At 40.6% G+C, this 14,018-nt stretch overlaps 2 protein-coding genes across 2 annotated transcripts in view; one reads left to right on the top strand and one right to left on the bottom strand.

Moving 5' to 3' along the window:
- LOC118109472 (aromatase) overlaps nt 1-2,069 on the top strand; it is a 24,361-nt gene extending 22,292 nt beyond the window's left edge. The window contains exon 13 of the mRNA XM_035156618.2: nt 443-2,069. Within this exon, the coding sequence (XP_035012509.1) occupies nt 443-715 (273 nt within the window). The 3' untranslated portion in view covers nt 716-2,069. The remainder of the gene's footprint in view (nt 1-442) is intronic.
- On the bottom strand, nt 1,110-14,018 carry ap4e1 (adaptor related protein complex 4 subunit epsilon 1). The gene is made up of 22 exons (XM_035156580.2): nt 13,934-14,018; nt 13,680-13,842; nt 11,448-11,519; nt 11,202-11,325; nt 10,918-10,991; nt 10,719-10,840; nt 10,442-10,601; nt 10,164-10,330; nt 9,735-9,808; nt 9,519-9,641; nt 9,307-9,416; nt 9,079-9,218; nt 8,523-8,635; nt 8,290-8,408; nt 7,072-7,374; nt 6,342-6,453; nt 6,114-6,252; nt 5,788-6,025; nt 4,713-5,267; nt 4,439-4,629; nt 3,801-3,961; nt 1,110-3,471 (listed from the first exon to the last, which is right to left on the bottom strand). Exons 1-22 carry the CDS (start codon nt 13,966-13,968, stop codon nt 3,311-3,313), a joined length of 3,456 nt encoding a protein of 1,151 aa, XP_035012471.2. The 5' UTR covers nt 13,969-14,018; the 3' UTR covers nt 1,110-3,310.

Below are 14,018 nucleotides of genomic sequence, written 5' to 3'. Positions count from 1 at the left end.
AAATCTATAATTATCACTCTTATTATTTTCATTATAACAACTAGTCTGTCAGAGCTGAAACATCATGGTTACACATCTGTTCCTGGTCTCTCTCCCTTCTCTCTCCCCCTATCTCTCTCTCCCCTCTCCTCCCCATTTCCGTTTGCTCACCAAAACCGGTCGGGGCAGATGGCCGCCCACACTGTTTGGTTCTGTCTGTTTCTTCCAGTAAATGAGGGAGTTTTTTCTCTCCACAGTCGCCAAAGTGCTGCTCATTGTGGAAACTGTTGGGTTTCTCTATGAATTTTAAGGTCTCAACTTTACTATGTAAAGTGCCTTGAGATAATGTATATTTTGATTTGGGGCCATACAAATACAATTTAATTAAATTGAATTGAAGAATATGTGGATCTGAAATAACAAACTACAACACATGTAAGTCTTTACCTCCTCTGTTTGGCAGGTGCCCAGTCGTTTCTTTCAGCCCTTCGGCTGCGGGCCTCGCTCCTGTGTGGGCAAACGCATCTCCATGGTGATGATGAAGGCCATCCTGATCACCCTGTTGTCTCGGTACACAGTGTGTCCTCGTCATGGCTGCACCCTCAGCAGCATCAGGCAGACCAACAACCTGTCACAGCATCCGGTGGAGGACGAGCACAGCCTGGCCATGCGCTTCATCCCTCGGACCACGCATATCGACGACAATAGTGAAGGAGTTGGGCCTGCTGAGCTGTGAATGTGCTCTTAAACACCAGTCCTGTGTATTTCTATATGTTCTTAGATAACTACATTTGTGAGTCACAACAGATATTTTATCTACTTTGATCTAACTGAGACAAATCTTTAAGAAAACATAGGTCGTGCTAAAGGTACACATAATTAATAGAGGTACAAAGTTATAAATACTTTTTTTTAAAAGGGAAAATGTGTTTTTTATATTTTGTGTAAGCTTTAAGTTACGATAATCAAATAAATACTAAAGTTAAATACCTGTTCTCTTGAAGCAAATATTAATGTAAGAGAGAAAAGGCTGTAAGAAAATATTTGCATTTTTAATAATATCCTTCTTTTCCTCAAGTTCAGCATATTAAAGTCTGTATTGAATGAACAATCATGGACTCAAAGTCGAGGACATTTACATGTGTTGAATTTATTCAGAAGTTAGTAGAACATAGTGACAGGCACTAAGAAAAAAGGATTTCCTCTTTCTGTACCACAGGCACAAATCAAACACACCATCACGGCATTAGAACATAAGGCGTTGGGTTAAAGTTGAGATTTACACGTCTCGTTTTGTTTCAGATCAGGACACAGGCAAAAAAAAAAGGAAAAAGGTCAACTCTCCCTTCAGATTAAATTAAATAAAAACAGTTTTCAAACTGGAAACCAAATCCGGCACAGCGCAATCAAAACAGTACATGAAGCACAAGTTTTTTTGTTTTGTTTGTGTGAAATCAATATAAAATATTTTCTGTAAGAATATAAATCCAATAAATATGTTCTCAATACTGCTTTGATAGAAAAATATAATAATAAAAAAAACACTAAATTCCACCTCTCACCGAAACTGACAAACCAGAAATACGATCCTATAAGAAGGGAGCATCTACAAAACATCACCACAATGATAAATGGAGAAGATGATGATCCTCACTGCTACTTTTAAGACAAAATACGCATTACAGATGTAAGAATCAAATGTAACTGCTGCAGTTGGAGGTTAGAGGAGACATAACGTCGTCTTTCAGACAAACAACAATGTAAACATCTATTTGCTTTGAGGAAACTTCAGGTACTGGAACATGTTTTTCTTGACAACAAACTGTAAATATTAGTTTGCTGGCATAATATTTGAAAGAGTCGTAAAATCCTTTGTCTAAGTCCTTACAAGATATTTAAATATTTCCACTGTGTTTCTTCCAAAACACCTGATACATAACATCAGTAAATACAACTTTAGGATTTTTATTCTTTCATTTGAATCTGTATTGCTTGAATATGTGTTGACGAGAAAGTAGAAAATGTGTTAAGTTAATGACAGCAGTGAAATGTTTTCAGTTACAGTACTAAATGACAAATTCATCCTTTAAGTCTTTGTCTTCTTTAAATCCAAATGAGCGTCGCTGTCATGCTGCCTCTCTCACTATGTAGCATATGGACCCAAGGCACAGATATTAGTTCATGAGTTTTCCCTTAAGACACGACAGAAATTTCAAACTTAATATTCATTTCACAATGTTTTGACCATTAAAGGTTTCAAGTCAATTTGGAGCCCTGTCATCATCCTATATGACCCAGTTCAGACCTGGTATTCACATCCATCTTTTAGAGATCCGATCACAAGTGGACAGCGTTAAGTTCACCGGCTCACTCCTGGAATTAAAACGTGTCCAGAATATGTCTCCGGTGACCACTTGTGATTGGATCTCACTTCCCGGCTAAATACCCAAATAAGTACAACTGTCATTTCTGTTCACAGAGACCAAATTATGTTGTTTTTACCCAGTCTGAGTTTACAGACGTGTCCAATGACGATGTTTGTGTGAATGTGTCGGCATGAGCGAGCAGGAGAGAGCGAGAGAGAGAGAGAACGAGAAGAGTGAGGAGGAGCTGAATAATTCTTCTGTGGCTGTCTTGAGGAGAGATTTGACCAATTTAAGAAAAGTATCAATCATTATGCAGTGATCAGTGTTGATATTGAGGCGGTGGCCACAAACAAATCAACGTATAGTCACTGAGAAGCGTAAAAATAGATATGACATTATAAAACTGCAGCGGGTCAGAGACGTCAGCTGAGTAAGCAGTCGTTTGATGTGGCCCAGGACACATTTGCGTTCACACAGTGAAAAGAATTTGGCCACGTGTCCCAGACCAGCTCCTAATGTGGTCTTAGTGATCGGAGCTCAGGACACATTCAGGACACAATTGGATGAGTTCAGTCCTGAACTTAGAGCTGACCCCTGGTGACCAGATCACTCAGGGCGGATGTGAACACCAGATCTGAACAGGGTTTTATGACTTAAGTATTATTCCGAAACACACAGGGTTACACAAACTCTTTTAGCCCTGAAGTTATTCCCAGTCATGACTTTCCAACAGTTGAGATCCTCTTCTACCAATAAAATTCAAAAATCCAAGGACAATCAATACCAAATCTTCCAAAGTAACTCATAGTGGAGGAGATAAATAAATGGTTAACACTGTGATGTAAAGATGACAACATCAGATGTCTCATTCTCTGTTCTGCACCGTGTACGTCTGTGTTCCTCCCTTTTCAAGTGGTTGAGGTTCTGGTTGCTCAGTGGTGTCAATGGATTGGTGCAGTTGGGGCTCAGTCCACCTGCAGAGCTCTCTGACAGTGGTAGATCAGGCAGTCGGGCAGGTCAGGCACCGGAGAGCGCAACCACACCGCCAACACACCGGCGTGGACACGGCAGTGCATCAGACACGGCTGATCCTGGAGGAGCTGACAAGCTAGAATACCTTCCATCCCTGTGAGCCAAGTGAAAAAGGTTACTGAACAACTATATCAAATACTCAAGAAACACAGTGTAGGAGACAGAGACAAAGAAAGAGACTCAAGGGTACATGCACGCTTAAACATGTATGTAAATAAATATACTTTTAGAAAGTGCTCTAATTATATGTTGCATTAGTTTGCCTGACAAACCTGTTAACCAGCAAGAACCATTATTAACAACGCATCTTGTTGTATTGTGTGGCCTTATATATGCTGTGTATATATTTATCAATGTGTTTTTTACAAATTCCAGTTGAGATCAATGAGAGAAGTGAGAGATAAATTATAAATGTCTTTTCACCTATGACTTCCACGACACCAAGCTGAAGTTTCCTCTTCAGTACATTCAGAGTGGCTGTGAGAGGCTCTTCACCGTCACTGATCAGGGTCAGATTCTGCTTTGTGTCGTGACAGAAGTCGAGCCACATTGTGCCATACTCCTCTGTGGACACCGTCAAGGGTCTGCAGGAAAGATGAAAGTAAAGTCAGCAACGAATGGTCTCTGCACTGGAATGTCACTCAGTAGAGTCAATCCAACCTCATAGCTAAGCCAACAGAACCATTTAGATCATGGAATCATAATCGATAAAAAGAAAAAACTAATTGAAGCCTAACCCCCAATGAAACCACATTCAAATCTGCTAGAGCAAGATTTTTTAGATCGGCACCGATTAAAAATTCTAAAAAATATCAGTCCATCTAAATATCCATGCATGAATACTTGGCAAGTCTGTGATAATGCCACGAAAAACTATCTCATAATGTGAAAGAATGTGAATCGGCCCCCTGATCCAGATTCACACAGAATCTTAATGGTTTTTTTCTTGGCCCTTTTCCCATCCTTTAAAGTTTTGTTGAAATCAGTTCAGCGGTTTTTGCATAATCCTGCTCGTAAACAAACAACAAACAGACAGGGGAGAAAACACATAAATGTGTCACCTGATGAAGGAGGTCAGAGGGAGTTTGTATGAGAACTGCAGTGTCTGAGGCGTCCCATCACACAACTGGTAAGAAACCATCCCGACTACTTCAACATGAACCGAAGGCCTCTTCACAGTCAGGGAATACTGGTACACTGTTACACTGTGGCTACTCACATCCACCTCTGGACGGTCAGACACACAGGATACCTGAAAATAAAATGGCCTTTAATATGAAAGACTGTTAAAGAGAGCATCAGACTTCATTCGTCATTTTTAGCTCAGTATATCACCTCTAGTTGTTCTGAGTGAAGATCCAGTAGTATCTGTTGAATGGCAGAGGAGTTGGAAATGAAAATGACAAACACTAAGGAATCCTCCTTCTGCACATGACAGGCTGAGAGCTCCAGACTTTGGTTTGTGCACAGAGGAGTGATTTCTGAGTGGCCGAGTTCACAGAGCTCTGCAGGCAGATGAGAACTGAGACAGGAGTCTTCAGGTCTGTCTGGGTCTTCATGTGGAGCAGGATCAGCAGCTACTAAACCTTCATCCTCACTGAGGGAGGGGTTACTTTCCTTTATGTCACTGTCGGTTAACTTAGCCTCGACATCACAGGTGCCATTAGCAGTCGCAGTGAGGCCCTGGGAGAGTTCTGATGTGATTGTGGACGAGGAAACACTCGGCTCTGAGGTGATGTTAGAGTCCAGTAGGTCGTCACACAGCAGGTTGTCCACGGTGCTGGGAGAAGAGGAGAGGGAGCTGGGTGTTTGCTCAGTGGCGCTCGAGGAGGAGCCCTGAACTTTGTTTTTTCTTCTGAATCGATTGGCTGTCGGCTCAGGTTTTCCCATCTGTGAGAGGAAAACAAGGTCAATTTTCAACAGTCAAAACATTGCAATAGCATCCAATTAGCCAAGATGTACAGGCCAAGCAGATCTAATGTAAAGCCAAAGTGATGAATCAAAAATGTTCTTATTTTTTACTTCTGAGAGAAACTTAAATATCTCTGGATTTTATACTTTTGTTCTGTTAAAAGCAATTTAAATAAGTCACTTCAGCCTCTGAGAAGCTACGATTGAGGAAATAAATATTTTTCACTATTTTCTGACATCATCTGTAACTGCAGGATTAATCAATGAATCGAGAAAGTAATTTGCAGGGTCCATCACATGTACTTTTTTAACCTGTTACTTTCTTTAGACCTTTATCAGTTTGAGTATGAATTTTCCCTGCTGAAGGTCTGAGAACTATCGGGTTAATAATGTGAGTTCTTGTAATGGAGTGTGTGTGGAATACTCTGCTTTGACTTTTTAACCCATCTCCATATTGTGCAGCTCTGCTTCAAACAGACAAAGAATGTAAAACGCTCACCAGACACATGGGGCTTTGGGAGCTGAGGCCGAAAAACAGGGACGAAGCCAGCTGCTGTTTATCTTGTTCGGGATCAGGGGTTGGAGTCTGGCTGTGTGAGCTGTCAGCCCCCGCCTGCTGGCTGGGTGACCGGAGGGGACTGGGTACCTCCACCTGGGCAACCTCCTCCACAGATTCCCTCAGGTACCCGTCCCTCCCCCACACACGCTTCACTCCGTCCAACTTCAGAGTTGTAGGGCTGAAGCAAAAAGGGAGACCAGATCAGTGTGAGTTCAAAACAATTAACAAGCACATAATTCAGAGGTATGCACAGTGTGTCCGCATACCCTCCTTTGTGGGAGAGCTCGGTACTGTCACCCGACAGACCAGAGCTTATGGACAACAGCGTGGGAGACTGTCTGTCAGCGATGCTACAGGAGGCCATGCTGATGGGCAGGGACAGGCCGTACGGCTCCAGGCTCAACGCTGAGGCAAACAAGTCAGAACAATTCAAAACAAGGCAGTTCACATTGTGCAAAACATGCAACCATCTGATCGCTTTCAAATGTTTTTACCTTTTGCCTGAGCTAGCTCCTCCTGCCGTTGATGGGGAGGCTTGTATGGAGCAGCGCCAGCAGCCAACGCCTCCGAAACGAACCCATCCAGAAACGAAAGCGAGGAATCCACCTTGGAAACAAAACAGCAACACAACGGCAAGTCTAAACTTCTCCTTTGATCAGGAGGAAAGGTCGTTTGGCAAAGTTCTGCAGGATTTCAATCAAAGAAGTCAATGTGAGTGTTTGCAAGTACACACCTATATCATTTAACACTTTCTTTCGCCATGACAGAAAAAAATCACAACATTACTTTTGTATGTATTAAAAGTTATTGTTACTCTCTTCCCAGCTGAACGATACTGAACACAGTTGTGTCTCAGACATGCTAAGACAGCTGCACTGAAACGGCTGAATTAATGATCCCTATTATCGTGGTTAAATACCTTAATTATTCTAATTGAGTGTGTGTCATGGAGGGCAAGTGGAAGCAGGTTTCTTTTTCCACAATCACATAGTGAGAGTTTGCTCTGCCAGGAGAGAGTGCCACAAGAAACCTCAAATGGATGATAATCTGCTGTGGTTACCAGAGTCAAATCATTTACTGGTGTTTGTGGACATTTAAAATCAAATTAAATGTCTTTGTATTATCTCTAGAACCAATTCTATGAATACTTGAAAACATTGCAATCATAAAATCCACACACTTAAACATCATTAGAGTAATTCTGCGGCCCTTCATGTATGCTACCTCTTGAGGCTCCAGGCCAGCGTCCCGAGGTAGCACCCTGGCTCGTAGTTCAGAGTCTTGGCTGAGGTGCTGCAGCTCCTGAGCCCTCTGTCTCAGCACTGTGTCCATTGAGCTGATGTATGTTTCAGAAACCTGCTGAGCGACAGCAACACTTGCTCCGCCCTCGCAGAGCTTGGTCATTGCCATGAGGACCCAGCTCTTGGTTTCGCTGCTGGTTTGCTTCATATCCAACAGCCTCTCCAGAAGTCGCAGGACTGTGGCTGGTTCAAGTTCCTCCATCAAGTGAGAGTATTCACCGAGGACCTGAGGAGGACAGAGGGGTGAAGTCTGAGGGAGGGTTTTACAGGTAAAGAGGAGAACTGCCTTGTGTCTTACAAGTAACAGTGTTCCTGCAGGTTTCAACTATTTAAATTTCAGACTTTTTAAGACAATAATTAATGAAATTTAACACATATGTCAAGTACAACAGATTATCCGGAAAATCAGAGTCCCAGAATTAATAATTGAAGATAAAATTAAGTAGCCTCGTAGACAATAACCCTCAAAACGCCATGTTGTCTCACAAACTACAGACAGAGACAGTAGGTATTCATATTCTTTCTCACAGCTAAGGAACGTGTACTGACATACATTCTGACCAGGGTGTTTGTAGTTATCAGTTATCAGTTTACAGAGAATTACAACAAAAATACACATTACAAAATACACATGCCACCAAAACACTCTGATTAAAAGTGTTTTTAAGTGCATCAGAACCTTCAGTATAAGATCACTGAGCTCTCCTCAACGGGCACTTCTCTCATTCTAAGAGTCCTGACTCTGGCATGACTTTTATCATATTGATCTCTAAACTATTCAAATGATCTGCCATAGGAACTTTGGCACTGAGCTTTACTAATGTTGCTTCTAAATGGACTATTCCTATATTTATTTCCTGCAGTTATGATAATCCTGCCCAATGTCAGCTGGAATTAGCTCCAGCCCCCCATGACCAAAAAAGGATAAGTGATATAGATAAAGGATGGATAGATATGCTAACTGGCATTAATTGAAATGTATAATGTATTCCTATCTATGCTTTTATTTCAATATTCTTCCTTTTTTCGTCTGCAAATTAAGTAATTAGTGGGGTGTGCTAAATCAAATACTCTATTTCCTTCTTGCTCTCATTATTATTACATAAGACTTATACAAAGTGCTCAATATAACAGCACTCACCCAGCTGATGACTTGGAGGAAGCGCTGTGGCAGCTTGCCAGGTTCTCCTCGCAGCAGAGAGACATACGAATCCACAGCAAACACCCTCAGCTTCCTGTCCTCCTCCACACTGTCAAATCCTGGGCCATTAAAGAGACGTTAAGCATTAAAATCAAATCAATATCAGGATCCAATTACTGAACAGCTATGTCACAACTCAGGGAACACCGCAGATTAGGTTGTGGTTATCTCACCCTCTGACAGCAGCTTAAGGAAACTGTTTGGGATGTCAGGCTGCATCATGTCTCCACCCACTGAGAACACTGTGTTCATGGTCTCGATGAACCATTCATTGTCCGGTGCATATGTATAATGTTTATAGGAAATATCAACACAAGTAATAGGAAAAAAACAAGGTATCTTAAAAAATAAATCAGTGTGTTATTTAAGAACTGGATTATTGATTTCAATATTGCCATATTTGGCAGAAAAAGATAATGGACTTTGGACTGTATTGAAATCTGATGAAGAAGCAACAAGGAAGTATAAAAATGTAAAGAAATTACCACTGCACCACCATGATAAAGTTACCAGAGTAATAATTAATGATCAGAAACAGGATGTGGATTTACAGACATTTATAATGATATATAAGATGTAGTTGTTGGAGATATAAGTATAATTTATAATAACTATTACAGCAGGTATGGTGGTTTGTTAATAGCTGTTATTTCAATATTTAGATCAATGTATTTCTATAACTATGGTCATTTTTTTAAAGGAGTATATATTTGACACTGAGAAGGATATTTTTCTGCCAGTTCTGCCACCTTCCCCACCAGGTCAATAGCAGTGTAGTCATCTGTACTGACGCGCAGAAACTCCAGCATCTTGTCCACAATGACCATGACGTTCTGGGCGTTAGTGATCCGAAAGAGCAACTCCACTGTCTGCAAGATAACACATGACGCACCAACTCCTGTAACCCCATAAAGTCTGTAACGCCAAAATCGAAACTACGCCAACTGTTTGTCTCACCTCACGCTTGATGATGAGGTCAGGGTGATCGAGACACTCTATGATGGTCATCTGATGCTGCAGGGCCAGTTTAGGGTCCTGTTGGACCACGTAGGTGAGAGCCTTCAAGCCTAAAATAACAGCAGATAAATAAGAGCTTATATATAACATCTTGATTCTCGGTGGAGTCAAACTATTTGCATTATATATAATTTGTTTCCTTCTAAACTTACCAAGGTATTTCAGATTTATCTTCTGTGACAGAACAAAGTTGCCGATGCACTTTGCAGCTTTTTCCAAAAGGTCAGATTTGGGATGAATTGTGTAAACACATTTTACACACTCAAATAATATTGCTGGAAGTAAAGAGAGAAGAATGTAAGTGGCTACTGGAACTAATCAAACGATTGCAAACACATGTATTAGACGTTGCTCTCAATGTGACTCACCATAGGTAATGTTGTGGTTCATCTCTGCTCTTTGTAAAGACTCATCGAGGATTTCATACATGATCTCACTGGTGCTGTGAACAAGAGCAGACAGAGCAGACAGAATTTATTATCAGGGCAAAACCACACAAAAGCATCTGAATACAGAATAAGTAATAATTACCCAGCATTCCCCACAGAGTTAATTAGATCTATGGCAGTAACAGGTGCACACAGGTCACTCTCACGCACAACAGATTCTGACAGGTACACAGACTAAAGAATGAAAGAACTGCTTTGAGGCTGCAGCTGAAACGATGAGGTCAGACTGTCTGCGTGGATGGTAAAAATGTGTGAAAAAATGTCAGTTCATGATAAAAATGTGGTGGGACAAATTAGAAAATGGTGGACTAACACAGTCTAGATAATAAATGAAAAACCCTAAATTACCTCTGGTCATTTTTTCCAAGTAAGGACAATATTCTGAGAAGCTGGATTTGAAGCCACGGAGCAGGAACGCTGTGATAGTTAAAATCTATAGGCAGCTTTCCTCCCACCACCTGCTTTAATATGGTGACAAAACTCGCTGTCAAGTCCTTGTAACCATCTGGATTCTCCTGAAACAACAAAAAGTACGTCACATGAGAAGACTGCACGATGTCTGTATAATGTTTCTTTTTTTTTTAAGTAGTTAATTTGGGGAAGTCAAGTCCAGGAAATCAAACAACCTGGATCATCTGTAAGTAGATGTGCAGTGAAGCTGTCATCACACCGGGATCCTTGTCGCACAGAGCTTTGCGAAACTTGTTGTGGATGTGTTGAACTTGATTCGGTGCTATTAGGTAGAATTTGTAAAGTGCCAGCACTGCTTTTCGTCGAATGATTTCTCTACAAATACATTATGAGAAATGGTTAAAAATCATATTATTCAAGCAAATCTTTTAAAATTAACCATACAAACAAACAAGTAAGTAATTGAACTGGAAGCCAATAAGCATTTCTTACTTTGGGTGATTGAGTTTCTCCTCCACCAGAGGAAGGATTGCAGGTATCATATCTTTGGGAAACATTTGGCTGACGACAGTTAGAGCCATGCACACTTCAATAAGGTTTGTGCTCTGGAGGTCCTGCAAAACAAAATACGTCATCATCATCTCTTAGACTTGGACTGAAGATGACGAATGCTGTAAAAACTCACACCCACCTTTAATACAGTGTTCACAAGAAGAAGCAGCAGCTCATGATTTTCATTCAGAAACAAGGACACAGCGAGGTAACCTGCAAAATAACACACAACTACTTTTGACTGTGGCAGCGGAGGAAGATTCAGTGGAGGTTTTTTTTTTCATATTTGGATCAATAAAGTTGTGTGATGACACATGAAGAAGGCTGATCGTGTTGTTTGTGAGACTGAGTGAGTAATGCAGATCGATGGGTAACGATTCTAAGCAATGACTAAGCTTTTCAGCTTAATACAGACAAACATACCGACTCTTTTCTCCAGAGCAGTCCCTTGTTGAGCCAGTTTGATGGCATGAATGTAGCTGAAAGAAGCTTCATAACCCAGACTTTCACAGTAGATCGCTCTCACCATCAGCTCCTTCATCTGCCTCTGAATCACAATATGACCCAAAGAAGAAGTAAACACATAAATAGTTTCAGGCATCATTTGACTGATTTGAATGATCTAGTTTCTTGTGCAAAAACCAAACAGGAAAATCTGAAGAACCGTACCATGGTGGTGTTGGGGGAGGATACCTGTTCTTTGATAGACACTAATTCACGCTGGATAAGTTTCTCCTCCTCCTGAACGAGAGAAACACACAACACACAAGGTTGTTAGAACTAATGTCTAAAGAAAACTGAGCATGTTAGGTTATAGAAACATTCGTCAGCTTGTTAACGTATCAGGGTGTTAGTGGAAATGCCCCTTGTGACCTTTCAGAATATTTCAAGGTGGGAAAGATAAAAAAAAAAAACAGAGTAAGTCAAACAAACTTATAAAACGTCCTCATGGATTTAATAAAGTTGATGATGATTTTCTGTATGCTGGTGCCAAGCCATAGAAATGAGCTGCCTTGTGTCAAACATTACAGCCTTCAAGGCAAAATTTTAAGACTAAATCTAGATTCATGAACTTAATGCAAATATGTAAATGTAATGTTTTATGTTTTTATAATTTTTAAGTCAAACATTGAACCTCTGTCAGCACCTCTATCAAGGCTGGTGTACAGGGAAATACAAAAGGCAACAGGAGATAAGGTCAGGAATGTATTGTTCTAGCCATGACAAGATCTGGTATGTTATGTTATATAACAAATATATTAGGGCAATCATGTTTCTACAAATCCACAATGTGCCTTTAAATATTACGGTCATGACAGTTTTTTAGCACTGATGGCCATTTCATATACTGTAGTCTTGATTTGTACAGATCAACAGATCATTGACTGTGTTTCCTGACAACTATGTACATTTTCAAATTCTTCTTTAAAAAGAAGAGGCTATATGCTATCAAGTGTGATATAACCACCGTTACAATTCAGACTGTACCACACTAAGGCAATATTGTCAAATTTATTTCACAACTTCTTCACCAGTCAACTGGGAACAAACAATGGATGTATTATCACACCATAGAACAAACTGACACAGTACAATTCTGCCCTCTAGTGACTCATCTTTAAACTTCTTTTTACTGCCCTCTCTCTCACGTCAAATAGCAGGTGCTGTAATATTTACAATGAGTCACGACTAATTTGTACTTGTGAAATTATCATTTCACAGCTTGTAGTTGTACCTCACGTTGTGTCACTGCGGTCAAGTGGTCCGTCGTTTGGGAAAAAACGATCAGGCCGGCCGCACTTAGAAAAATTGATGCACATCTTACGGTAAATTTCCTTGGAGTGGGGGTCACCATGAACAAGAGTGAGGTGAAATATATATACGCGTCACCTCTCAAGGATGACAAAATATATGTATTGATACAAGTTTTAATGCCATAATGAAAAAGTACCTTTTCCTTTATTTTCTCAGAGATTCTACAGTAAAATCTTCTAAAACGTGACACACAGACAATGTGGGTCACTATGAACAAGAGTGAGGTGAAATGTCTTTGTCACCTCTTAAGGAATTCTTTTAAATAGTTTTTGATTAGAGCAAGTTTTGAATGCCATAATGAAAATTAAGCTGACTTTCCCTTTCATTTTCAAAGTAAAATCACTTGACACACAGAAAGTGGGAGACACCGTGAAAAAGAGTGAGGTGAAATATCTGTGTCACCTCCCAAGGATTTGTTTTTAATCATATTTAATAAGAGCAAGTTATAAGTGCCATAATGAAAAAGTAGCAAACTTTGACTATAATTTTCTCAAAGATTCTACAGCAAATTCCTCTGTCCCTTGACTCACAGACAGTGGGAGACAACATGAACAAGAGTGAAGTGAAATATCTGTGTCACCTCTGTATAATATTCCATTTCGCATTCTTTGTGTGTGTTTGTGTATGTGTAAAAATATGTTGCAGCTGTAAAAATCATTTGTACATGTGTTAAAACGTTTGGGGCAAACAGATACAGTTTGTACACATGTAATAAAAGCTGTAGAAATACTGTAGGCATTTAAACGTTTTATAGATATCGTTTGTACATTGTAAATTTATAGTTTGTGTGTGTGTGTGTATAATACAAGTTTGTGCCAGAATATTTCCAGAGAGTCTGTTGACAGTTTGACTCGTAATGACGTGGATGTCTGAGCTTTATAAAACAGACCAATCACTGGTTACTTCAGCTGAACATCCTCATAGTAACAACAGCAGAAACTAGGAGCTCAGATATCTTCTGGATATTTACAGAACATAAACACACCTTCTGCAGTTAGCATGGTCGTGTTAGCCAAAGCGTATGATCAGAAGCTGTCAGAGACTCGTGTTGCTCTTCTGAGCTGCAGCTGTAACTAACACACTCACGTGTTTGGACGTCAGCTCGGTGATTCCTCTGATGAGGTTTCCCAGTTTGGAGGAGGAGGAGAGTTTAGCAGATCCTGGCTGAGAGTCCAGAGACAGGAGGCTGGGCAGAGCTGTCAGGGTCTTCTCCACAACGTCGCTCATCTTGGCAGCGGGTTTGTCTGTCCTACAACACAACCATCAAATCACCTCTTTATCCCGGGGACTCTCTCCCACATAGAGACACTCACTGTCGGCTGTGACGCCTTTAAACAGACCAGGAGAGAGGAGCGCTGCGCCGACTGTCCGCCATTGTTTTGATTCAGCAGTGCAGCCAGGGCTTGTTCACGACGTCACTTCCGC

Source organism: Hippoglossus stenolepis, chromosome 5, assembly GCF_022539355.2.
Source record: "Hippoglossus stenolepis isolate QCI-W04-F060 chromosome 5, HSTE1.2, whole genome shotgun sequence".
Classification (NCBI taxonomy): Eukaryota; Metazoa; Chordata; class Actinopteri; order Pleuronectiformes; family Pleuronectidae; genus Hippoglossus; species Hippoglossus stenolepis.
Note: the sequence above shows the minus strand (reverse complement) of the source record. Positions and strands in the feature narration are given on the sequence as shown.

Bases quoted from the DNA above. Each gene is read 5' to 3' on its own strand.
- ap4e1 (XM_035156580.2), bottom strand. From the start codon at position 13,968: ATGGCGGACAGTCGGCGCAGCGCTCCTCTCTCCTG. The intron at 11,326-11,447 runs GTACGGTTCTTC...ATTGTGATTCAG, and splicing joins CCTCCCCCAACACCACCATG to AGGCAGATGAAGGAGCTGAT. The intron at 3,962-4,438 runs GTGACACATTTA...TCTTTCCTGCAG, and splicing joins CCTCTGACCTCCTTCATCAG to ACCCTTGACGGTGTCCACAG.